This window comes from Grammomys surdaster, unplaced genomic scaffold, assembly GCF_004785775.1.
Source record: "Grammomys surdaster isolate TR1022 unplaced genomic scaffold, NIH_TR_1.0 261, whole genome shotgun sequence".
Lineage (NCBI taxonomy): Eukaryota > Metazoa > Chordata > Mammalia > Rodentia > Muridae > Grammomys > Grammomys surdaster.
Window position 1 is genome coordinate 3,114,212 of NW_021604702.1, and position 25,688 is coordinate 3,139,899.

A 25,688-nucleotide genomic window follows, 5' to 3' on the forward strand; every position below is an offset into this window, starting at 1 on the left:
TGTTTGTTTTGAAGAGAAAGATGACAAACGTTTAAAAGTCCCTTAGTAAGACTTCTGTGGAATGACCGAGTTTCTACAGGGAAGATGGTGGAATAAGGGTTAAAGGGTAAGGGGGTAGGAGACAGAAAGGTGAGGAAATTGCTGGACCAGAAAGAAAGGAAAGGTCCGGTATGCAAACCCCAGAATCCGACTCTGGGGACACTGGGGCCCTGGAGCCTTGGGGACTCTAGGGGCAGAAGCTGCACAGGAAAGTGCTAGTTGCTGAGACAGCTAGAGCTGCTGACCTCTGCTTACTTGCTGCCTGAACAAGACAGGTCCGGTCTTAGCTGTGCTACAGCTCCTCCTGGTTTTCACAAGAACCGAAAAACTGTTTCTGCTTATACACAGCTTCTAACGGTGAGCAAGGCCGGAGGTTCTCACAGAATGCTGTTGCAGAGCGATTCAGTTGCGAAAAATGTGACCACCTTTAAAAAAACTGGGAAGCCCAAGCCTCATATCCAAAGGGCTTGGGATAGATTGCTTGTCATCCACTCCCTCCGGTATTAAGTTGAGTCAGGGTAGGACTTGGGCTAATTTTAAAGACATTTTGTAAGAGCTATGATAAATCAAGCTATGAAACATTTGGCTTTTGAAGGTTTAAAACATGCATTTTAGTCAAACGCGGGTCTTTCTGGCACTAAAACCAAGTAGGAAATGAGAAAAAAATTAAAACCAGAAGACTTCAGAAGGTGACAAATTGGAAAGCATTGTAGGAGACTCCTAAGACCCATTTTATGTGATAGAAGCCCTCTGAGCCTTAAGAGCTTATGGTCAGCAATAGGCTCAAAAGATTGGAGGAGGGGCAGAATCTATTTAAAAGACAGTGCCATATCCTTGAGTTGATGAGATTGTGTCTCCAACTCTCCCTCTTTCCAACTTACTTCCTTCTCTCCTTCCTTCCTGTTTCTTTCTAGCCTTCCTTCACCTCTATTTCCCTTTCTTCTCCCCCACCCCCAAGGTATGTAAATGCTTGTGCCTTACGTTCTTTGTCAATGAATTTTACAGATTTTCTCAGGGTTCCCAATTGGAAAAAGCTTTCTATATAACTTGAAAGGCTGATGTCCCTCTCAGGAAATGAATGAATTGATAACCTCTGACACCAGTGACCAGCCTGGTGAACCCTACCTTAATACTTTGAATACCGGAGGCCCCTAATCAGGTACAACTGTGCCTCTCATCCAGTTCGCCTCAGCAGCAGTAGTGCTCCTGCTCTACCACACTGAAGCATATCTGAAACTTGTTGGATTTAAGGAGACAGACATTTAAGGAGAAATCCATTTACTGTGTGTTTGATTCTTACGAGTAAACTTTTGTAAAGAAAGACTAACTTGTAGATAAAATGTAATTCGCCATAAACCAAAATTTACAGGCCTGTTAATTTTTTGAGACTTTTGCATAAATAACCCATAAACTATCCCAATTTACATGAATACTTTTCCAGGTTATTTGATATTAGATTTTTTAAAAAAGTAATTTTTTTTACATTACAAAAAATATCATAATATTTTATTGTTTATAATGTATAATATAACAAGTGTGATAGTAATCCATTTCTACCATTAAGATAATGTTTAGTAAATGCTTGGTTAGCAAACAACTTCTTTAGGATGTGGTACTTGTTACACTTGGAAAGTCTCTTGGATTTTAAGATTTTTTTTTTCTCTCCACCAGCTGGTACATTGTTGTCCTTCTCAAAATAAATAAAAGCTCACCTCCTTCCTGAGAACAACAAAAGAAACAGATGAAAAATCTTTCCAAATTGATCAGTTTTGATTGACACCATTTATCACAAACAGCTGAAAATAATTTCTTTCTTTATGCATCCATTATTTTTAGATCTGAGCCAATTATTTTTAGGCTTTCAGCATGAGAAGGAGTGTTAATAGGTGTGCTGTGTGGACTTCTCATAATCCCAGCATTTTAGTTTGTGTGAAACACTGTGTGGGCTGGCTAGAGAGATGGGTGAGGGGTGTACGAGCGTGGTGGGGGAGGGTCAGCTGGTAGCTTTGAAGAAGGGAAGTGGTATCTACAGTTTTTCTGTAAACTGCTTGTTTAAGAAAATGGGGGGATGGGGTAGTGAAAGACTGGTGGAAGCCTTATAATGTTTCAAAACAGGTAATTTGTTTTAAAGAAACAAAGCACTTCTAGTTAATATATAATGCTTTTTAAAATATTCCATAAGATGGTTAGTACTGTTACAAACACAACAAAAACAATTTGAAAGGCAAAAAGTGTTTTGATGCAGAGGGCCAACAGGAAGGGACGGGAGGAACCGATTGCGATATTATGGTCTCGTGTATTTCACCGACTTGCTTGCTGGCAGTAGACTTCTAAGATGTCAGGGTCCAGTTAATACTACGCGGATTTACCTTTCCCCTACGTGCCCTCTCTCCCGACCCCAGCAGCGGAGGCCTTTTTCTTCTACAGTGGCCTCTCCTGCGTCCCTCCCTCCCTCTTCACCTCCTTGTGCCGCTCCCCTCCCCCCACTGCGCTGAGTCTCCTGCTCTTGGGGAACAATCGCCACTGATTGAGGTTCACTCTATGTTAGGCTGGAAAACTGGGCTGTAATTTAGGAAGTCATTAATCACATCTCCTCCCCCGGAAAGAGATGGTGGAGAAACCTGTGAAGTACAATTTCTTACTATACATCTCAAAAATGTTCTGATATGAGCAACACTATTTGATAGGAAATTAGTAGCGAGTTTTTTTTTCAGTAGGATTTTATTTCAACTTAAAAACAATTAGGCTGAAATTAGGTGTGCTTTTGCCTTTTGGTAGGTTTATGTTACCAATATCTGAAGTTAATTATTATATAATTAAATTTATATTTGGACTTAGGAATTGAGTATTTTCCTTTTCAAATTAAATATTAATGTCCCTAAGGTGGTTTGGTGATGTATAGCAAAATCCCTCTGGGGTGTATGTGGGGAATCATAACATCAGTTGCTTTATTTAAATGGCTCCCCCTATGAGATTAGAGAAGCTTGTGTGTAGAGCAGGCGTGTGCACATATACTGTCTGTCGCCTTTCTAAACCAGCAAGTCACAAGGGCCCTTCGTTTAAAGAGTACAAAATCAGCATTCTGATTAATCATAAAGAAGCGTCCCAGATTGTCTTTAAGATAACGTGCTTGAGTTTTCCGTGCTCATTCATAAATTATTTTGATGTCAGCGCAGATGAAATGGCGATTGGTTATCTCTCCCTCTTGCCAGCCCCTTAAGGATCCGAGGTGAATTAGTAGCAAGAAAGCATGTAATTGACAGAGTCACGTGTGCTCAGGGGCCAGAAACCGGAGAGAGAAGAGAAAAAAATCAAAAGAAGGAAAGCACATTAGACCATGCGAGCTAAATTTGTGATCGCACAAAATCAAGATGTTAGACTGATGCTGAAGATCACTCCGGTCCAAAGGGAAAGTTTTCATCTCTGGAGTTTGAAGCTGAGGGCCGGTGGGGCAACATGGCCGAAGGTTAATTTTCTTTTCTATTGTTTTACTGTGATTCCTCTTTTCTTTTTTTCCCTGCTTCTCCCCACCACGCAGTTTCTCACCCCTTCTCTCCTGTCCCCCTTCACCCTAATACTGGGCATTATCTCCCCACCTCTTAGAGTGCGGTGGGGCTTCGGCACTCTAACCTATTGTTACAGATCTCCAAAATGTTTTGTACCGCCCACACCGATTCACAACTTGGAAAGCTTTCAGAAGGCTATTGTTTGAATTGTGTGTGAGAGATTACGTGTAGTTTCAGTTAGTGAGTCCAAGAAAACTTTTATACACCTGCCCCCTCCCCCATTCTATCCTAACTTTAATTGAAAGTTAGGGGGAGGGGAATGCACATTGCAAATAACCCGGGATCCCCGTCTGCAGCATGTGCATTAACCAGTAGCCAGCCATCCTTAGGATTTCTTTTTTCTTTCTGCTTGATAGAAAAACCAATTTCGCTGAAAAATTACTCTTTGTACATTGGAGTAGTATTAGGTCAGCAATCTGTGCTGAAGTGTCAGAAGCTGTAACTGTAGAATGTTTCTGAGGAAAGGAGCCAGATGAAAAAGTATGCGGATGTGCCGAAACGTGGAAGCCGGTGTGAGCGATGCAGCAATGTGGCTTCCCCTCCCTGGCTTTGCTCTTAACCCTTTTTCTTTTTTTCTTTTTCTTTCTTTCTTTCTTTTTTTCTTAAAGAAGAAAAATGTTTGTCAACCCTTTGTTTTCCATCTTCATTTCTTCTTTTCACAAGCAAAATTTTTTGTTTAGATGAGCACTGTATACAGGCTAACTGACTTTGTCCTCTTCCATGTCAGGAGGGGCGAGCAAAGGTGAAGAGCCAGAAAACCTGCCTGAGCTGGTAGAGGATGAATCCCAGGTTCTGCATGGAACCGGCCACTGTAAATGGTTCAACGTGCGCATGGGATTCGGATTCATCTCCATGATAAGTCGAGAGGGAAACCCCTTGGAAATTCCAGTGGATGTTTTTGTACACCAAGTAAGCCAGACTTTTAATCCCCTCTTTATCCATTTCCTTGTGTGGGAGTTGGTGTGTAGTTATGTTAATAGACATAGAAAAATGTGCTCATAAATGTATTGAAATACAGAAATATTAAGTAGAATCAGGTGATTGTCCAGTTTCTAGATGTGCCCCCCTAGGGTATATTTTTCTAAATAGAAAGTGAAGTCTGATACTTACTTCACTGACTGGGCTTGGGTTGATGTTATTTAATAAACCTTCCCTTTAATTCGACAAGGAAATTGCATTCTAGAAGCGCCCCTTACTGTTGGCTTACATTGCCTGTACTTAGTGAGTGAATGGGAGTGCAGGAAGAAAGGCTGTGGATCCTTGAAAGTTTTTCAACAGCCAAACTGTTTGCTTGTTGTAAGAAAGTCTAGGCAGCCTATATTTTGGATACTTCTAATGACAGTACCACCTGTACTAGTTTATCATTGTCTGTTCTACAGTCATTTGCAGGCTTATGTAAAAATAATTTGGTTTTATAGTAAAAATGAAATAGAATGTCATTAATGAAGAGTGGATTTAAAGCAATGCCAGAGAAGATTCTTAGTAACCAAACTTTTAAGAACTATTTCCTCTTAGGTCATTGATTCAGGGATACTGTCTCTTTTAAGAGAGCATTTTTTTTTTTTTTTAAATGCAGCCAGTTGGTTACATGGTAAACTTGTACAATTGCTTATATTGTGTTATAGTTTTTAAAAATACTTAAATACCAAATAGACAGTATTGTTTTCCATTAAAAAAAATGTCCCCAGGAAACAATAAATACCTTTCCTCATAAATTCTTTTCTATTAACTAATTGCTTCAGGGTTAAGAAGAGTTTACAGTCTGCAAGTAAAGGAAATAAAAGTTTTCTAGTGGGTTCATAGACATGAAGAGGCTCATGAGGAAAGAGGGTTATTTTGGTTTACTAAGTTAAAAGCAACCGAGTGAGTTTTATATTGCATGTTGGCTGGCATGAGTCCATGTGTGCAATACTGAAGTTTCTCTGCTAAATAGTGTGATGCCGTCTTACTTGTTCTTGGTAATGTTTACACCCATTCCCCAAGGAAGGTCATTTCATATTAGGTCTGTAACAGGAGGAACTAGGAAACCATTCTGTTTTCATCCGCTGTGCTCTGGTGCTTGCTAGCTCTCTGACTTTGCTGTTAGGCTTGCATTTATCTTTCCCAAAGCCCTGGCTGTCATTACTGGATGTTCACAGAGGAAGGATAAGTATCTGTGAAATGAAACTATGTAAATAGTAAATAGGTACTTGGATAAAGCCTACTAAATTTATGTTGCATATTCTGGTGTATTTTTTTCTTTTTTAAAATTTCTTAGATTGAATGACTAAAATTGAGAAATCTGTTTTCTTAGGGCTCTTGCTTCCTCCTTGAACCTTTTTAGGCTGTTAAACTGTTCTTTACGATGTCATAAATTTGTTTTATAGATGATAAATGAATAGAACTTTTTTTCTTTGTTTGACCACACCTTGTTATAATTTTGTTGTATTTGGGTTTTTTAAATATATTTTAGACAGATAGAAATATACTGAAATACTAGCTATTTTACTAACCAGTGTTAGTATTTAGACCTATGAAGCATATACTTTAAACCGTTTAATAGAGATAAGATTAATAGTCTTATGTACACTGAATTAAAAATATATTACTGGTAACTGTCATATAACTATTGCAGTTTATATAGTATAAACATTGTTTTTTAATATTTCCCTTATTCTCTGCACATGTGAAAGGACAGTGATTAAATGAAGGCTCTTAGCTTTTAAATTTGAGATTGACAAATAAATTGTGTATTATGTGAAGAAAGCAGAGTTCCTGCTGATTCTAGTCCAAGTAAAAGTTAGATGGTTGTAAGTGAGGTATTTAGGGGTCTTTGAACATCTCTGTACAGTCAAGCTTGGTTCAGAATTATTCTATAACATTTTAAAAATGCTTTTTAACCTAGCTATTATTTTTATTTCATAAGCATTTTTTGCAAGACACACACGGTCAGGTTGCTTATGTTAAATGTCTTTCATTATATTTTTTATACTAATCTAATATAAAGAATTTGTGTAAATCACAATTAGGAAATTGAAGTGTTTAGCTAGGCCAGTGTTTGTGAAATATATGTCAGGTTGGCTTTTTAACGTAATGTATTATTTTGTGTATCTGGGTGATGTGTGTTGTTTTGTGTGTTGAGTAGCCCTTGTGGAGACTAGAGGACAACTCTGTGGAGTTGGTTCTAGTTCCACCTTGTAGGTGTTGAACTCAGGGACTTGGCTTGAGGGACAAGAGCTTTCTCTGTTACACCATCTTGCTGGTCTTGTTTGTATCCAAAAGTACATGTGCCATAGAATTCCAAGCATTTGGGGTTTGTTTGTTTGTTTTTTCAGGAGTTTTTCTGTGTAAAGCTAGCCATCCTGGAAATCACAGAGATCTGTGTGCCTCTGCCTTCCGAGTGTTGGGATTAAAGGCATGTGTGCCTCCACTACCACTTGCTCTGAGCACTTTTTTTTTCCCCTAAGATTTATGTTTGTGAGTACACTGTAGCTGTCTTCAGACACACCACAAGAGGACACAGGGTCCCATTACAGATGGTTGTGAGTCACCATGTGCTTGCTGGGAATTGAACTCAGAACCTCTGGAAGATCAGTCAGTGCTCTTAACCACTGAGCCATCTCTCCAGCACTCTTGAGTACATTTCAATGTCATATATTTGAGAAATCAAAATTAATGATTTTAAAAAAATCATTGATTTTTATTTCATGTGTGTTGATGCTTTTTGCCTGAATGTATGTCTGTGTGAGGATGTCAAATCTTGGAGGTCTAGACAGTTGTGAACTGCTTTGTGGGTGCTGGGAATTGAATCCATGTCCTCTGGAAGAACATTCAGTGCTCTTAACTGCTGAGCCATCTCTGTAGCCCCAAGATATATTATTTAAAATTTACACCAAGGGAACACACATATTTTTTTCTTTCTTAGAGATACATCCTACAAAGAACTGCATATCCTCTTTATTTTATAGCAATTGAGTTATTTTGATAGGTAGTCTTTTGTAGTAAATTTTATATGCACCTCTGCATATTGGTTATATGATTGTATTTAAAATTTGGTGGCATTAATATAATTAAACTTTGTTGTAGTTCTTGTGATATCTAAGTCCTCAAGTTGGACATGTGCTTCCCCTGTATTTAGATCACATAGGTAAAAAGGATGAGATTCAACTGTTGGAAATAGTGACCATTGGTGGTTTAAATTGACAATCTTCATGTGATTTCTACTGTTAATGTGATTTAAGTGATCATGTTTTTATGGTCAGAAAATTGACATGTATTCTGACCCATGTTGTTAATGACTCAATGATCAATGATGTTCAGTAATACACATTTTATAAAGAACTATTACATTTGTGAATTTTGTCATATTTCATTTCTTTTAGCTTATACATGATAGGCAAGCATTTTGTTACTGAGCTTTGTGTGACCGCACCTCATAGGAATTGCTCGAGAATCCAATGCAGTGCACAAAGATGTGTCCCAATTGAAGTGCAAGTATTCCTGGTCAAGGCTCTTACCAAAAAATTTCAACAATTATTTTGTAAGTGCTAATAACTAATTTTCCTGTCAGCCTCTTTATATTAGTAACTTAAACAACTGCAGCTACAATTAGATTGTAGGTAGAAGCATGTTTTAGTTGAGGGTCAATGGCTTTTTTTTTTTTTAAATACAAGTTTTTAGTAAGAGTTAAATACAATGGAAAACTTTTAGAAAAATTGCATGCTATTTAAATAATTTTATATTGTGTATGTACATTTTTCAATATAGGTTTTGATACTGATTTTCTAAGACTTTATCTTAAGAAAACAAGATAGTTTTTGGATATGGCAGACAGTTCTCACTGACCTCTTTGTGGCATATTTGCCTGGTGATGCTTTTTCACACTTGTGTGTTTATATGTTTGGGATTCTTCGCCATTGAATATGACATAAAACATTTTAATATAAACTTTTTGTTTGTTTTTTAGCTGGAGACATGGCTCGGGTTTTGTTTGTTTGTTTGTTTGTTTGTTTCAGAGAACCTGGGTTCTGTTACCCGCACTTAAATCAGGCAGCTCAAAAATTGCCTGTAATTCTAGTCCCAAGAGGATCTGACATCCTTGCAAGCACATACAAAATAAACCAACCAACCAAACAAAAAATCTGGGCTGCAGAGATGGCTCAGCAGTGAAGAGCACCAACTGCTCCAGAGATCCTGAGGTCTTTGCAATTGCTGGTCTTTTCCTTTGTAGAATTTGTATTTTTGTCTTCACAAAGAATACAAATATCTGACATGTTTCTTTCTGTTACTTATCTTAGAAAACATCCCAAAAAGTAATGGGAATAAAAAAATTAAAAGTTATTATGGCTGAGTATGTGAGGCACACCTGACATCCCAGTTCTAGGAGCATCAGGAGTTTAATATCAGAGAATCAGCATGAGCTATAGCCTGTCTAAAACAAACAAGCAAATAGAAAAAATTATAGTCTAAATTCAAAGTGTTATTAAATACTATTAGATATTTATAGATAACTACTATTTAAATAAATGAAACATTTAAGTATTGTGCCAGGTTAGTCAATATTTTATTTCAACATATTTTCAATTTCTACAATATTATAATATTAAACTGTTGGAGAGAGTGCTTATATGTTAACTTGCTATTTTTTGAAAAGGATACAGGTTCAGTTATCAGTACACACACACAGGCAACTTACAACCCATCTTTAACTCTAGTGTCAGGGGATCAGACAGTTTTTTCTGCCCTTCTGGCCCCTGTGTGTGTGCATGCACACACAAAAATAAAAAAAGTAAAAAAAAATTGAAAAAAATTAATAATTTAAGCTTGGCATGATGATGCACAATTTTCATCCCAGAAGCAGGAGGACCTCTGAATTTTACTCCAGCCAGAACTGCATAGTAAAACCCTGTCTCAGTTGATATTAATAATATGTGAAGACATTTACTTTAGTGTATTCATATTTTAGGGCATATTCCTACTATTAGATTGCTAGTGAGCCATATTTAGCTTTTATCATGCATATATTAGCATGATTACATGTTTCATATGCTGGATATATGTGATTATTATTGTTCTCAAGGCTTTTTAACATGGGGGGGGGCGGCGGGCCCCCCCGGTTTGAAGGATCAAATTCTGACCTTTGGGCACACTAGGCAAACTCTACCACAGAGTTAAGTTTCCAGCCCCAAGTACCAGTTTTAAAAACAGTTCATTGGCTTGTGATCCCAGATCTGACACAGGGTGATCGTAAGCTTGAGGCTAGCCTGGCTACATAGAGAAACTGTCAAAAAAAAAAAAAGTTTAAATTTCCAAAATTTTAAGATGAAATTCTTAGTTTAGCAAGTGAGAAAACTGGAGTAAGCTACAATTCCTTAGAGCTGTATAGTCATAAAATTAATTTAAAGGCATTTAACTCAACATTTGGCAAGTTTTACATTTAACATGAAAGATACTGAATACTTCCTTTCTGATTTTGAAATAGTCTTACAATTTTTAAAAAGAGGCTGTTAGTCATTCTCATTTTAAATTTAGAAATAAATTAAGTTCCTATTTAAACCATGCTTCTGCATTTCTTAGGGTTTTTTTCTTTCTGTTTCCCTCCTTTGCCCACTGCCCGCTTCCACTTTCCCATCTCCCATCTTCTTTAAATGAACTTGAGCATGCCAAACAGGAGGTCAAGCACTAAACTGTCTTCAAGAGCAGTTTTGGGTTCACAGCAAGATCAGGGGAAAGTACAAGAACTTTCCTGTATACCTGCTTTTCCTCACATTCATAAAGGAGCAGCGTTCTCACTGGCGCTGCATACAGTAACAGCTGATGAGCCCACATTGACTTTAATGCCCAGGAATAGGTGAGGCTTAGGCCTTAGTATTATATACTCTTGGTTATGTGCTAGCCATCTTACAAAACAACAGTTCAGAACAAATGAAGACAATAAATATTTTTAAAATAGGTAGATAACAACCGACTTTATCTAGTAGTGTCTAAAATGCCTTTCACTTACCTATGAGCTTTTGGATTTCATGAAAACTTAACAACTTTAATAACACATATTCAATATAATAATATTCCCTCCTTTGCCCAGTGCCACTTTTGCCCTCTTTTGCCCATTTACAGTAGGTAAAAAAATAAAATGTTTTACAAATCATAGTGGTTCATGCCTGTTAGCCCTATACTCAGGGGCAAAGGCATGAAAAGTCATCTCTCCAGCTCCTAGGCTAGTCTTTTTTAAACTGAACATTTTTTTAACATTTGATAAAAAAATGTTGCATAATATTGGTAGCTTAATTTTTACAGTGAACTATAGAACTTTTCATTATAATCTTACGATAAATATTATTGTTTAGTGTATAACACACTTATAGTCCTAGCTGTTTAAGAGGCTGAGGTAGAAAGATTGCTTGGACTTACAAATTCAGGCCTAGCCTAGGCAACAGAATGAAACCTCATCTAAAAATATATATAAACTGTCAGAAGTATCAGGGTGTAAACCAAGGTTTGGGAATAACTTGGCATATAAATATTTTTGTTTTAACAATTTGTTGTTCTGTGTGGGGTTTACCTGTTTTTCAGGTGTATATAATGTTTATTCTTTAGTGTAAACTAAGGAAAGATACTGTTTTAATATACTTTGATAATACTGTTAATAATTGTTTAATTTTGTGTGTGACAAGAACATAGACTAATAGAATGGTATAGACTCTGGTCAACTAAATCGATTAATCTTTTGGGGAGGAAGTTATTTGTAAATGTAATATAAGTAGGGACACCAATGTACTACTTTGTATGGCAATATTGTGTAGACTCAATACTGCCATGTATGAAAGACTTAATAGTTTGACACATGAAAGGATACAGCACATGTTGTTTATTGTGTGGCGAAGTAAGGGAAGATCACTGAGTTTTTTGGTCACTTGGTGGGCTTCAGTCTTTTGGCTAGTCACATCTGGTAGTTTCACTATTCACACAATTAAAATGTGGTTGGTGTGATCTTCTATTTTAGAGAGGTCAGGTCAAGTCCATTCAGTTGACATTGTATCTATAAAAATAATTTAAAGCCTATAAACAATGCTGGATAACAGTTTTGATCTGTATTTGAGGACTATTTTTCAAAAGCTTATGTCATGAATTTTTTTATTTAATCATTGTTTTTGAACTGCAGTTTATATATTCATTGTACTTATGGATCCCTTCCTCACAACACACACACACACACACACACATACACACACACACTCTATAACCACTACTCCCCTCATAATATGAAACATTGTCCTTATTTCGGGGAGTCCTCTTTTGCCCATTTACAGTCATTTTTGAAGAGGTTCAACTGACTAATTGTTCATCTCTGTGTTGTCTTAACTGGCTAACTGACCAGGTTCTCTTAGCCTGTCTCAGATAAGAGTTAACAGTTCAGAGATTTAGTTCATTATATGTATGTGTGTATGTGTGTATATGTGTGTGTGTGTGTGTGTGTGTATATATATATATATATATTTATATTTATATTTATATTTATATATTTCAATATCCTTTGTCTAAGAAGGTCATATTGCCTTTCACTTTTTTCTTAGGTATTTTTCTTTAGTAATTTTAATCTGCTTGAAAATTACCATCACATGAGGAGCTTTTGTTTTTGGAAAAGGGCAGATCAGTTGTATGCATTTTACTGATCTTCCTCTTAACTGGCTTATGTTCTTTTCCTATACAACATAAACTCATGGCTCACTTCATTAACACAACTCAGGTTATTATTAGGCTTATTCATACTGAATTAAGAAGATTGCTGTGTCTTTGTTACAGGTATATATTTCCTTTTTAGAAAGTAAGTGCTGTATGTGGTGATTTGAATTGGAATGGCCCTATAGGCTAAGATAAGATAGTTGAATGCTTAGTTGCCTGAGAGTGGTATGATTCGAAAGGATTAGAAGGATTAGGAGGTGTGGCCTTGTTGGAGGAAGTATGTCACTGGGGGTGGGCTTTGAGTTTAGTGTCTATCACTCAGTGTGAGGAACAGAACTTATCCCTTAGCTACTACTCCAATACCATGTGTGCCTCCTGCTGCCTGCCATGACAATAATGAACTAGATCTCTGAACTGTAAGCAAGCCTCTAATTAAATGGTTTGTTTTATAAGAATTCCTTTGCTTATAATGTCAATTCATAGCAATAGAACAGTGACTAGGACACTCACAAAACATTGTGGCTCTTTAATTTTTCTATTCCATAGTCTTTTCTAGTCAATAAATGTAAAGCATTCACTGTTGGGTGATATATTAAAGGATTCTGCTCTCTGCCTTTTTCTTTCTCTCTCTCTTTCTCTCTCAAGTTTTGGCACATTTTGGGGCTGCAGAGATGAGCTAGTAGAACAGGGTGCTTGCTGTGCAAACATGAGAGCCTGAGTTCTGATTCCAGCACACACTTAAAAAGCCAGGCATGGTTATGTGCACCTGTAAGCACAGTGCTGTGGGAAGTAGTGTGGGAAGAGTATCACACTGAGGCTTACTGGCCACCAGTCTAGCTCCGGGTTCAGACAAAGACTCTGTCTCAAATCAGGGGGATATTGACATAGCAGGATACCTCAGATTCTTTTCTGGCCTTTGCATGTTCACATATACTCAACACACATCCACTGTAGTGGACACATGCACACATATGAATTTAGCACACTTTTTAGTATAAAGACATTTTTATTATCGTTACTCATAAATGACAAAAAGTTTATTTTTTCCTGTTTACTATTTATTTTGCTATTTGCAGAGTCAAATTATAAGGCTCTACAAATTTTATTTGGGAATAACTGATAGAAAATAAATCTTAGGATAAGCATATTAGTTCATGCATATAATCCTAGCACTTGGGAGGCAAGAAGATCACCAAATTTCAGGCCTGCCTTGGATACATGATGAGTTTCAGGCCATTTTGAGACGATACATAGTGAGTTCTAGGCGAGTCTGAGTTATACAGTACAACACTAAAAAACAGAAACAAATCAAAAAAGTAAATTGTTAAAAAGATTTATTTTAAAGCTATCTACAGGGGCTGGAGAGACGAGATGGCTCAGTGGCTAGCTAGGAGCACTGGCTGTTCTTCCAGAGGACACAGATTCATTTCTAGCATCCACATGGCAGCTCACAACTTCTTATAACAGTTTTAGGAAGTCTGAAAGATACAGACTCTAGGCACTTGGAATCAAATACAAACACACACTCATGTGCACACACAAATTGTGTTAAAGACACTGTTCTTATTTTAAAGTATAGTTTTTAGATTGTGCAGAGAAACTTGTTCTTGCCAATTTATTGCCAGTGTATATTTCCTTATATTTTTGGTTGTGAGCCTAGCCTTTAACGGCTGAGCCATCTCTCCAGCCTTACTTTTTTTTCTTACCAGTTGCCTTTTAAGTCTTTTGTTATGACATTTTACTTTTAAAGATCAAATTTAACTTAAATTTGTGACTTGTTAAAAGTAGATCTCTATTTGAAATATCATTAATTTGCTGATCACTCTAAGATTTGTTTTTATATTTGTAGTTTGTTTTATAGGATATAAAAATTTCATGTAAATTTCAAATTACTTTTACTTTGGCTAGACTTGTTCATGACCTTTTCTTTTCTTCACTTAGCAATGAATTCCTTCAATTATTAACAATAATGACTAAGATGTTTATAGATGCTGTAATGCCTAAATTCTTTTATCTTTACATACATTAAATGGATTTTTGTTAGGTCAGTCAGTAACAAAAGCATGCCAACATAGGTTGTATCTACCACTTTAAACACTTAGGTCAGTAATGCAAAGTTTATATAAGCTTTCTTAAGTATGCTTTCAATGCAATATAGGAACACTGGTGCTTACAGAGTAGTTATGCTTTTCAGCAACTACTTTAGATCAAGTCTTACTGACACATACCTGACATAGTTGTTTCTCTGTAAATCATAAATGTTAAAGTGAATGAGTCCTTTTCATTTAAAAAGGGAAAGATTCCTTTTTAATAATTAGGTAAAACTGTAGTAAAAATTCATTCATAGTAGTGACTTATTTATTTTTAAGTCTTTGACACAAATTTTCTTTGTTACTAAATCTAGGAATTTGCACATTTCTCCTTTTAGCTGTTTCCTCCCTCATACCACTGAAGGTTTTGCGTGTCGAGGAATTTGTGCCCTTTGGCTCAGGTTGCAGGCCACTTGATTGAGTCAGAAAAGCCTGGGTCAAGACTACTCTTTGCTTATCTTTTCCTGGGGCTACTTGTAAATCCTGCTTTCTGTCCTAGGAAAATAAAGTAAAACAAACTTTTTCTATTGGATTTAGTAGTTGGTGCTTGATTGTGACTTCACTGGATTAATTTCACTGCCTTGTTTTATTGAGTTACAGTTTATTTGATGTGTATAGTCTTATTTAAATAACTTATGTTGGCAGTAAAACATGTAAGATATCTGCACCTTTGAAATGTAGTGACAACTTTTGGGAAAATTGAGTTAGTTAATTTGGATTATAAACAGGCCCCAAGCGTTTTCTTGTGTGAAGTATTTAATTTCTAGCATTTATCCTGACTCTTTCACTATACCCAGTCAATGATTGGTGCCAATAATGGTGCAAAGATTTTACATCTAGACTCAGATTTAAACAAACACAAAACACTTTGTTCTTATCTCAGCATCCCCTAAAAGTATACAGCTCTGGTTCCAGCTTAGGACCACCCATTACCCTGGACATTGGATACTCCTATTTATTCAAGAGGTCTGTGAAGTAGCTGTGTGCAGTGGGGGATGGGTATGTCTCTGTGCAGCAATCACAGGGAGGCGGTTTTACCCCAGCAAAAGCGTCAGCACTGCTTATAAACTGCAAAAGTTTGTTCTGGTAAATGTAATTTATAGTAAATGCTTGTTATTTTATGTGAGTGCTAGTTGTATTTATTTTCTAAACTTTCAGAAACTTTTAGTGGCCTATTTGTAACCTCAGTCCTCACAACTGTTTAGCTTGTAGCCCATCCATTGGCCTTGAGAGTTAATACCAAGCTTTTGTTTCTCCCTGCAGAAAAGAAAAAGAGGAAAAAGGGGAAAGAAAAAAAACCCTTTCTTTCTTTTTGATTGCTTAAGTTTGATGACTTCTCTTTTAGTTGGTCACTGATTGCACTGAAGTGAATTTCAGAATGAGTGAGATGTCAGACTTTATAGGAAGTGTTTATTGAATATGCCTCTTAATTTACTTGTTTTGAGTGACTGTATTCTTTAGGAGGACAAAATATTTATTTAAGAAAGTAGATTTCTAAAACAACACTTAAAATATTTATGTGTGTGTGTGTGTGTGTGTGTGTGTGTGTGATGCAGTGTGAATGGAAGTCAGAGAACAAGTGTGTAGCATCAGTTCTCTCCTTCCACACTTACATGGATACCTGGGCTCACACTCAGGCTTGTGTGGCAAGGGCCTGCTGAGCTTCCTGCTGTGCCCTAAGAATAATACTTTTTAATTGCTACCAGCATATCCACTTTTCTATCATTTATCTTTTGGCATCATTTGAAGTTTCTAAATTGCAACTTATTTCTCAGAACTTAAAATGTAGGACGATAAATGGAAAAAAAATGACAACTTGATACAAATGTAAAAATAAATGTATTAGCTATGTGTTGTAGCCAGGTGTTTGAAAAAATGCTATCTCTTTCAGCATCAGCGTTCTATTTTTGAATTAAAAGAGAGTAACTGCCAATCCTAATGTGGTGGCTTATTCATGATACATAGTCATTAAATATTTAGATTTTAAAGCTGTTTTTGCTTATACTTAGAGTTCAGATACTTGAGTTGTATTTTAAACATTATCAGTATATCACCAAATAATGAATGAAATTTGTGAAACAATAATTTCATTTTTAGAGATAGGATTTCTCTGTGTAGTCCTGACTGTCCCCAACTCTCTCTGTAGACCAAGTTGGAACTTAGAGACTCACCTGCCTCTGCCTCCTAAGCACTAAGCTTAAAGGCACCACCACCACCTATCCATGAAACAATAATTTCCTAAGAGGTACCTATGATTAATTTTTAAAATATATTGTTCTTTGATATTTCTATGTAAGTGGATCCTTCTAAAAACTTCAAGAATGGTAAGATTTTAAAGTTGAATATGCATTTCTGTTTAAATTATTTTGTCTCAATAAAACATATAGACTGTTACATAAAAAATTTCCTAGTATTTTCATAGCCCTATAGTTGTTAAAAGACAATGAATGATATTTGTTTTTTTTTTTTTTGATTTGTTGTTGTTGTTGTTGTTTTCCAAGACAAGGTTTCTCTCTATAGCCCTGGCTGTCCTGGAGCTCACTCAGTAGACCAGGCTGGCCTCGAACTCAGAAATCCACCTGCCTCTGCCTCCCTAGTGCTGGGATTAAAGGCATGTGCCACCACCGCCCGGCTAATGAATGATACTTGATTGAGTGATTTTGTTAGCAGATTAACCAGATTTTAAAATATTTGATTTTGTGTGTATGTATATGTTGTTATTAGGATAAATAGGAAAGAAAAAAATCCTATTTTTAGCCCTATGTATTGTGATATTAGATAAAAACACCTTAAAAGTTAATTGATGGATTGTTATATTACACAAAAAGATTACATAAGTGTTTGTTAATAAATGGATTATCAGGTTTTTGTTTTGTTTTTTTTTTTAAAAAACTCGGATCTGGGGTAAAGTTTGTAATTAATGCACTAGTGAGTTGATGACTTCCTCTGCATTGACATTCACACAAATGATGTGTATTTTTGTGTCCTTTAACAGTATATCAGTTTCTATTAATTATAGCTTTGTATAATTATGTTCCTAGGGTTGGATTTTTTGTTTTTGCTTTTAGATTTATTTATGTTTATTTAACATAAATTTATGTTTTACATATTTATGTTTATTTATGTTTATTTAGAGCTGTTTTGCTTGTATGTGTTTGTACCATGTGCATGCAGTCCCCATGGAGGCCAGAAAAGAGTGTCATAGCCTCTGGAACTAGACTTAGAACTGGACTGTGAACTTTCGTAGTTGTGCTGGGAACCAAATTCTGGTTTTCTAAAAAATCAGCCAATACTCTTAATCTCTGAGCCATCTTTTCAGCCACTTGGATTGAATATTTAAAACAAGAAATTCTAATTTAAAAAAACTTGTAGTTTGGGGGGTTGTGTTTAGGCCCTAATACACATATTGGATGGCTCACAAGCTCCTAATAACTGCAACTCCAGGGGATCTAATGACCTCTTCTGGCTTCTGTGGGTACTTGCACACATGTGGCACACACACAAATAAAAGTCCGTCTTAAAAAAGGAAGTTAGCATTTTCTGCTAAGTGCTATTAAAAAGGTTTTAGTGGAGAAAGGGGTATGGGGCAGAGAATATGAGTGTGGACATAAAAGTCTGAGTGAGTCATCTGTGTCTGATGGGGCAGGCTCCGAGTTGTCCCTTCACGGGAAACAGATCATTCAACCGGCTTCTGGAGAAAGGCCTAGACTCCAGGGTTCAGCTGATGGGAACATTCAGGAGAATGTCTGTGGAACATGAGTTCTTACTTTCCTATCTTTCACCAAGTCGAGAGTGCTCCGAGGTAATGCATGCTTTTAAGATGGAGAATTCCTGACCTAGAACAAGGGCTATGTGAGATTGTTTGTTAGGTGCTGACTACACTTCCATTCTGTCTTCTTCTGGTCACTGCCATGCCATTGTGTTCCTACAAGTCATTCAGAATTTGTGATAGATATTTCAAAGTCCATAATGGAATGCTTTCAGAGTAGAATTTAACAATTTAGAATAAAGGTATGTGTTGTATGTTTGTGTCCCTGCATGAATTTATATGTCCCTCTTACTTGAAGGAACTGTCTGAAACCAGAGACATTGGATCTTCTAGAACTGTAATCATAGGCGGTTGTGAGCTATCTAATGTGGATACTGAAAGCTGGAGTTGGGTCCTCTTGAGCACAGAGTAGTAGATTTCATACAGAACAAGTGATTATTTTAGTTTATGTTTTCAGTTGTAAGGTAAAAGAATTATTTAAATTATGAATTCATTTTGCTGACTCCCAGTTATTTCCCACTTGCTCATTCTGATCTTACCTTCTACTAGGACTTACACTAGCTGAGTGGTGTCACTTACTCTTTTCTTTCCCTGCTTTCAGTGAGTTCTGAGAAGGAAGCCTTAGGTCCAACTGTAACCATTCAGAACCACAGACCTGTCCTCAGCTCATATGCTGCTGCTGCTCCTTAGATGAGAGGTTAGCAGCACATAAGAAATCTTGATCGAGCCGGGCGGTGGTGGCGCATGCCTTTAATCCCGGCACTTGGGAGGCAGAGGCAGGCTGATTTCTGAGTTTGAGGCCAGCCTGGTCTACAGAGTGAGTTCCAGGACAGCCAGGGCTACACAGAGAAACCCTGTCTCGAAAAACCAAAAAAAAAAAAAAAAGAAATCTTGATCGAAACTCACAATTTACTTTTGACACAATTTCTAATTGTTATTAGGAAAAAAGAATCTTTGCTGTATAGTTAAGCCCTGTGAACTCAAATCTGGTCCTTTCTTCTTCCCTCTTAGGTTTAGCTAAATAGTTTGTTTCTTTTCTAAAGTCTGGTCAGTGGCATAAGGCATACAAATGATGACTATGTTGTAAGACTTCTGAAAGGCCCATGCTCCTCTGTTGTGCTACAGGTATTTCAGCATTTTTTCCTCACATATATCCATAGCACTAAGTTAGGTCAGTTGTCCTTGTGGACAGTAGTGTGAAAAACTTAAACAGTATGATTTTATAATTGAACAGTTAGCTGAAACAAGATTTAGTTGTAATTTATATCTGAAAGATAAAAGTGAATACATAATGTTTATTTTGTTAGCAAGGACATTGGAATTTTTCTTTCTTGTTTTGGTTCTTAATCTTGTTAATAAAATAATTTAGAAACTGACTTGTAAACTTGAAGACAATTTTATTAGAATTTGAGAGAAAAACAACAGGGTAGGCAAGCTGTAAATTTTGACAACTGCCAGAAAAAGGGAGGTGGATCACAGGAAGAAAGAAAGCTATACCTTTTATTTTTACAGTCCTAGAAAGTAGGCAAGTTCAGTAATGGAGGTGAGGGAAAGCTTCAGAGAAAGAGTGAGGAAGTCCAAGGCATCAGGAAAAGCAGAGCCAGACTACAGAGAGGAAAAAGAAAAAGCCACAGACTCCAGAATGCTTGGTGGGAGTTCTGCAGATGGCTACATGGAAAGGGATTTGTAGGAAGGGCAAGTGCGCTGTCTCATAGGGGTGATTATTCCTCCCCTCTCTCTCCTTAGTAAGGCTTTAGGTACACCACCTTTCCTGTGGGGTGTGACTTATGACCAGGTGACACCCCAGGACTCATGTGACAGGCCCCGCTGGAGTTCTGGGTAACTGTTAGGAGGAGACCTGAGTATGCCGCTCATCGTCTAACCTTTGGACCTAGCTGATGAGAAGGCCGAGTCTCCACCAGGACCGTAGGAGTGATAGAACTGATGCTTACTTTCCAGTAACAGGACTCTGGAGACAGGGCCTTGAGCTGATCTGAGGAAGGACTGCTTCCTTAAACAGCCTGTATGGCTGCTAAAACATGACAAGAAACGGCTGCTTATAGGCAAATAAGTGGCAGACAGCTAAATAGATATAAGGCAATGTAAAGATTTTTGTGGTTCTGAGTTTGGGCCGTACCAACTATTTATAATTGTGAGTGATCTTTTAATAGAATCACAAATAAGAGCGTAAGAAATGCAGATTGCAATCCTTCTTAACTAAGTAACTACCCCAAGTTACTAACCACCACCAGCAGCAAATGGAACTTGCTGATCTGGTGTCTGTTCTACAGTTAGACACCCTTAAGCTACAGCCAGCACAACTGGAGTAATGTTGATAATCATGACGTCAGTGATGAACAATACAGTAATAATGTCATGTAACATAGAGTGCTTACATGTGCATTTTCTAACTAAATGTTTTCAACACTAAAAGGTAGTTGTCATTATTGTCCATTTTTGCTAATAAAGAAATTGTAGAATTGCTAATTGCCTAATTTCACATTATTAGGTCCCTAACATGATTTCAGGATGCACCTCTTACATCTCTGAATTCCATCATATTTAAGAGTTTTAGTTTTATGTTAATGTGCTCCCTTTGTGCCAGGTTTTGGATGTTCATTTGTGAACACAAAGCAAGGAGGGGACTCAGGAAGATGGCTCCGGAAGTAAAATGTTTGCTGTGCTTGAGGGTCTGATTTTGGATCCCTAGCACCCACAATCAAAGTCAACTGGGAGCCAGGAGGTGGTGGCACACACCTAGGACTCATGTGGGGGGTTGAGGAGTGGGGAATATCTCTGAGATTGAGTGCGATTGAGGCCAGCCTGGTCTGCTTATTCCTGATCAGGGATATGCGGAGAAACCCTGACCTGGAAAAGCACCACCACTACCACCACCAACAACAAAAAGTGACCGCTACCACCGTCACCTTCTTCTCCTCCTCCTCTTCTTCCTCCTTCTCCTCCTTCTTCTTCTTCCTCCTTTCTCTTCATCCTCTTTCTCCCCATCCTCCTTCCTTTCCCTCCCTTTCTCTCTCTGTCTCTATGCCTCTGTCTTCCTCTCCCCCCTCCCCTCCCACTTCCCTCCCTTCTCAAGTTTCTTACAGATCTCAAAGAACCCTCAGAGGCAGATAGTTCAGCCACAATGAAAATAACATTAACCCTGTTATAGTTTGACAGCGAGTCACTATCCTCTGAGAATAGGATGGTGAGGGACCTAAACTAGTCTTTGGCTAAAAAAGACTTTATTTATTTTGTTCATTTTTTTAGATAGGGTCTCATTATGTAGCTCTGGCTGGTCTGGAACTCACTATGGAAACCAGGCTGGCCTTGGACTCACCTCCAGATTGGTGGGATTAAAAGGATGTGCCACAGTGCTCTTTTAGGGGCAGAATATTTGTGATGAGGGCGAGGAATGAAGAAAAAGGGAAAACAAGGAAAGGAAGAGTTGTGAGCGGCAACTCTGTGGCAGGAGGAACTCAGACTGTAGTGCTTACTAGTTGCTTGAATTTTACCAAAGCTTGTCTATCTATGGAAATTAGATAGCAATATTCATTTCTAGGGTTGTGAGTCATCAGAACAAATGTATTTCAGGCAGTGCCTTGAAAGGGAAATAAAAGATATCCTATTTTTATTATAATTTAAAAAGGGTATATATGCTATATTTAATATAACAGAAATGTGTGTGATAAAGAAATGTCAGAGCCAAGACTTAAGAGCAGATAGATATAGTTTAATTGGACCTACAAAATTAAATTTAATGAACAATGATCCTTTTACTTTTGTGATTCTTAACTGTATCTGCTTTATTCTGTGCCTACTAATAATGATTTCTTGTGTGTGTATTAATTGCCAAACTGAAGGCATGCCTGTATCTCACCCTTCCAGTCTCAGCCTTTCCTAAAAATTTGTTTTTTCAGATATGAAAGTTCCGAGAATACATGATTTACATACAATCAGTAGCCAGATTCTATTTCTTACATCTCAAAATACCTCCTACCATGTCATGCATCCTTGAAAAAAGGATAAAAGCAGAGCTGTGATGTCAGCTTTAGGAGCTGCACATGACCAGCTGGGACCTGAGGTTGAGGCAACTCAGATCAAGAAGCACCTGTGTTAAAGGAAGGCATAAGGTATAATTTGACATGAAGGTATTTAGGTGGTGAGCTGGTAGGTAGATGAGTTTCTGAAGGGTCAGGCACTCTCCAAAGACTTAGCCTTGCCAGTCTCCTCAACAAGTAACCACTGAGCAGCATGTATGTGTGTGAGCAGAACAGAATGAATAGAATATATGTTCTTATGCAACCTCTACCTCTTATTTCTTGTGTGTCTGGTGTTTAATAAAAATAGGAAACTAGACCAAGTAGGAAACCATATAAAGTGTAGCATCTTAAAAAGAAAAACTCAAACCCAAAGCCTAAAAACCTAACATTTAAATTCTGTAGCCCAGTCTCAACGGTATTAGAATATGAAGAGTCTGTTTTATTTATCTGTTTTAGTTTTTTTGAGATAGGGTCTTTCTATATAACTCTGGCTGTCCTGGAACTCATTGTGTAGACCAAGCTGACCTCCAACTCAGCTCTGCCTACCTCTCCCTCTGGAATGCTGAGATTAAAAACATGCTCTACCATGCCCTGTCCTCCACTATGCCCATGAAGAGTATGTTTTAAAGGAATATAATTTTGTGGGAAAGATAGACAATTCTAATGCATTCTAAAAATTGTAATTAAGGTACATAAAGTGGCATTTTTTTATCAGAGAGAAAAGCAGGTTAACGATGAGAAGCAGGATTGGTACACTGGGTCTCCTTAGACCATTTGGGCCAGATAATTGTCTTGTGGGGGGCTGTCTTGTACCTCGTAAGCTACTTAATGATTTCCCGCTTGTGCCTCCAGATGTTGGCAGCACACACCTCCAGCATGACACTCTTACCTCCACAGAGGAACCTCAGGTTTGTGTAGTTAATATCTTTACCTCTAAAGATATTAGATCTAAGTATAGTAAAAGTGTTTTTGGAGGGTCTAAACATTTAGAATAAGAATTACCACGAAGTCATTTAAGGTATAAGCAATGGGCCTTGGAGAGATGGCTCGGCATTAAGGGCACTTGTTCTAGTAGAGGACCTGAGTTGAGTTCCCAGCACCCATGAATCATTGTAACCTCAGCTCGGGATCTAAGGACCCTCTTCTGGTCTTTGTGGGCACTGATTCCTCTCCATGGCATGTACTTGCTTGGACACACACATATACATGAATATGTTTTTAAAGAAAAGGATTAAGTAACAGCATGGACTTAATTCTTAGTATGAAACATTTTAATATTTTACTTTTTAAGATATACATGATATTGTTGTAATTGATAAAACTAGTTTTAAAAAAACCCTCAGTATTTCTTCTACCCAAGAATATCCTTACTCTTTTTCTCCTCTTCATAACTTTGAAAATAAATGCTTTTTCTCAAATTAGTTGCTTACCTTTTTTTAACACAAATGGAGAAAGTTTTGAATTTTCTTAGTCAAACGATTGTCAATTATAAATTAGAGGAAGTTAAATCAGTCAATCTTATAGGAAAAATGTGTAAAAATTTAATTTGGAAGTTGAAAAATGAAAATATAAAGAAACATACTGTGCATCTCCATCACAGACTCTAAAGCATATGAAGTATAAATTTCTTTAAGAGTAAACCTAACATTATTTCTTATTTTATGTACTTTAAATATTATTAATGTACTTTTTTTTCTTCAACTTCACTACTCTGAAATATATGAGCCGTATGTTATCCTATTGAATTTAAACCCATGGGTAATAATCATCTGGGCAGAGAAAAATATTAACAGATATGTTAATATCCTCCTCTCTCTTTCCCTCTTTCTGTGCTTCAAGAAGGGTTATGACCTATCTCCACCCGCTGGTGTCTTGTTTTTATTTTCACATGAATATTTTTGGTATATTTCTTTTAAATGTCTCATTATTAGATCTGCAGCTAGCTTGTACGTTTTATTGGCAAGTTAGTACTTTTCTCCTAGGTAATAAGAATTGAAGTCTGCTATCTTTTTTGTTGCTCATTTTGTTTTGTTTTTCCTTTAGTTTTTTTCAAGACGGGGCTTTTTTATGTAGTCGTGACTGTCCTGGAACTTACTACAGCAGGCTGGCCTTGAACTCAGGGATATGTGTGCCTGCCTCTGCCTCTGCCTCTGCCTCCTAGTACTGGGATTAAAGTTGTGCATCTGGCTGAATTCTCCTATCTTTAGTGATGACTTTAACTAGTAAGATGTTTCACCTCTAATGTAGTTGTTGTGGCTCCATGAAATGTTGTGAAATAATTGCTTATCAGCTTTAACGACTTGATGAATCAGTGAATGTAACCAAGACAACATAAGTATCTTGCTGTGTCGAGAGAAGTTTTGTTGGAAGAAGAAAGATAATTTATGTGACCATAGAACAAGTGGGGAAATGGTGCAAGCATTGTGAGCTAGAAGCAGTTTTTGATGGTGAAAATGTTATATGACATGGGGGAATTTCAGTGTACACAAGTGTATGTAATCTTTTCCATGGCTGGAAAGTCCTATGCTGGTCTGAGTATAAGTTGCAAGCATATTTTATATTGTCCCCTGAAATAAAGAGTTTCAAAACCTGTTGAAAGAATAATCTTAATATTAAAGGAAACCATCTTTATACTGTTCTAATGTTCCTTTCACCACAGTGATTAGTTCATGCTGTGTTTAGCCTATCTACATGTACTCATTACTTGATAGACTTATATCTTCTCTAGTACACATTGATCTTTCCCCGTCTGCACACAGATTAGACTTTCATAATGCTGTCCATTTAGATGCTTATTTTCTCAACACAGCCATTAGGAGCAATCTTTCTATAACCTGTAGTTATTAAGTTTGTTCTTGCAATATGTTTAAATATGTTCTTAAACATATTTTTGCTATATGTTTCATGATATGTCTTTTATTTTCCTGTGGACTTGGCCGTTCCTGAGGTAGTGCTAGACAGATTTGTGCCTGGATAGATAGAACGAACAGCAAGCTCTGGAACCCTTCTTTTTGCTAGTAAAGCCTGGTATTACAAAGGGTGGAGGATGTAGACGTCCTGGTTGTGCGCCTCGCCCAGCCATTGTTTCCTTTGTGCTGCCGTTTCCCATCTCTTCTGAAGCCCTGCTATTTACAATTTCTTCCTTTCAGTTTGCTCCTTAGGCTTCCCTCCACCCTCCACCCCACCCCCACGCTTAATGACACTTACCGGTATTCCCTCTTCCTGGTGTAAAAAGCTTCTGTAGGAAATTGATAATCTGTGTCTTTCTGCTTCAAAGTCTTTTAACACTGGTGCTGCCTGCTAAGAGGAATTGACAAGGTTCCTGTGATCCTTGTCAGTGTCTCTGATTAATCAATTTTTCTTTTGTGGAGAAGCTTCTTTTAACAAAAGATCACTAACCTGAAATTTCTATCATTTTCCAGTGCTGCTTGGCTTACATCTGCTGCTCTTCTGGCCCGAGTACTTTAATCTTTTGCTACAAAGTTTAATTTTTGACTTTCAGTGAATCTCATGTAGCAGAGGA

General features: G+C 37.2%; 1 protein-coding gene across 2 annotated transcripts in view; it reads left to right on the forward strand.

The window, feature by feature from the left end:
* The first annotated feature begins 3,495 nt into the window (after positions 1 to 3,495).
* Lin28b (lin-28 homolog B) overlaps positions 3,496 to 25,688 on the forward strand; it is an 80,156-nt gene continuing 57,963 nt past the window's right edge. For both annotated transcript variants that reach the window (XM_028775803.1, XM_028775804.1), the window contains exons 1-2: positions 3,496 to 3,505; positions 4,333 to 4,514. In XM_028775803.1, the coding sequence (XP_028631636.1) occupies positions 3,496 to 3,505; positions 4,333 to 4,514 (192 nt within the window). The remainder of the gene's footprint in view (positions 3,506 to 4,332; positions 4,515 to 25,688) is intronic.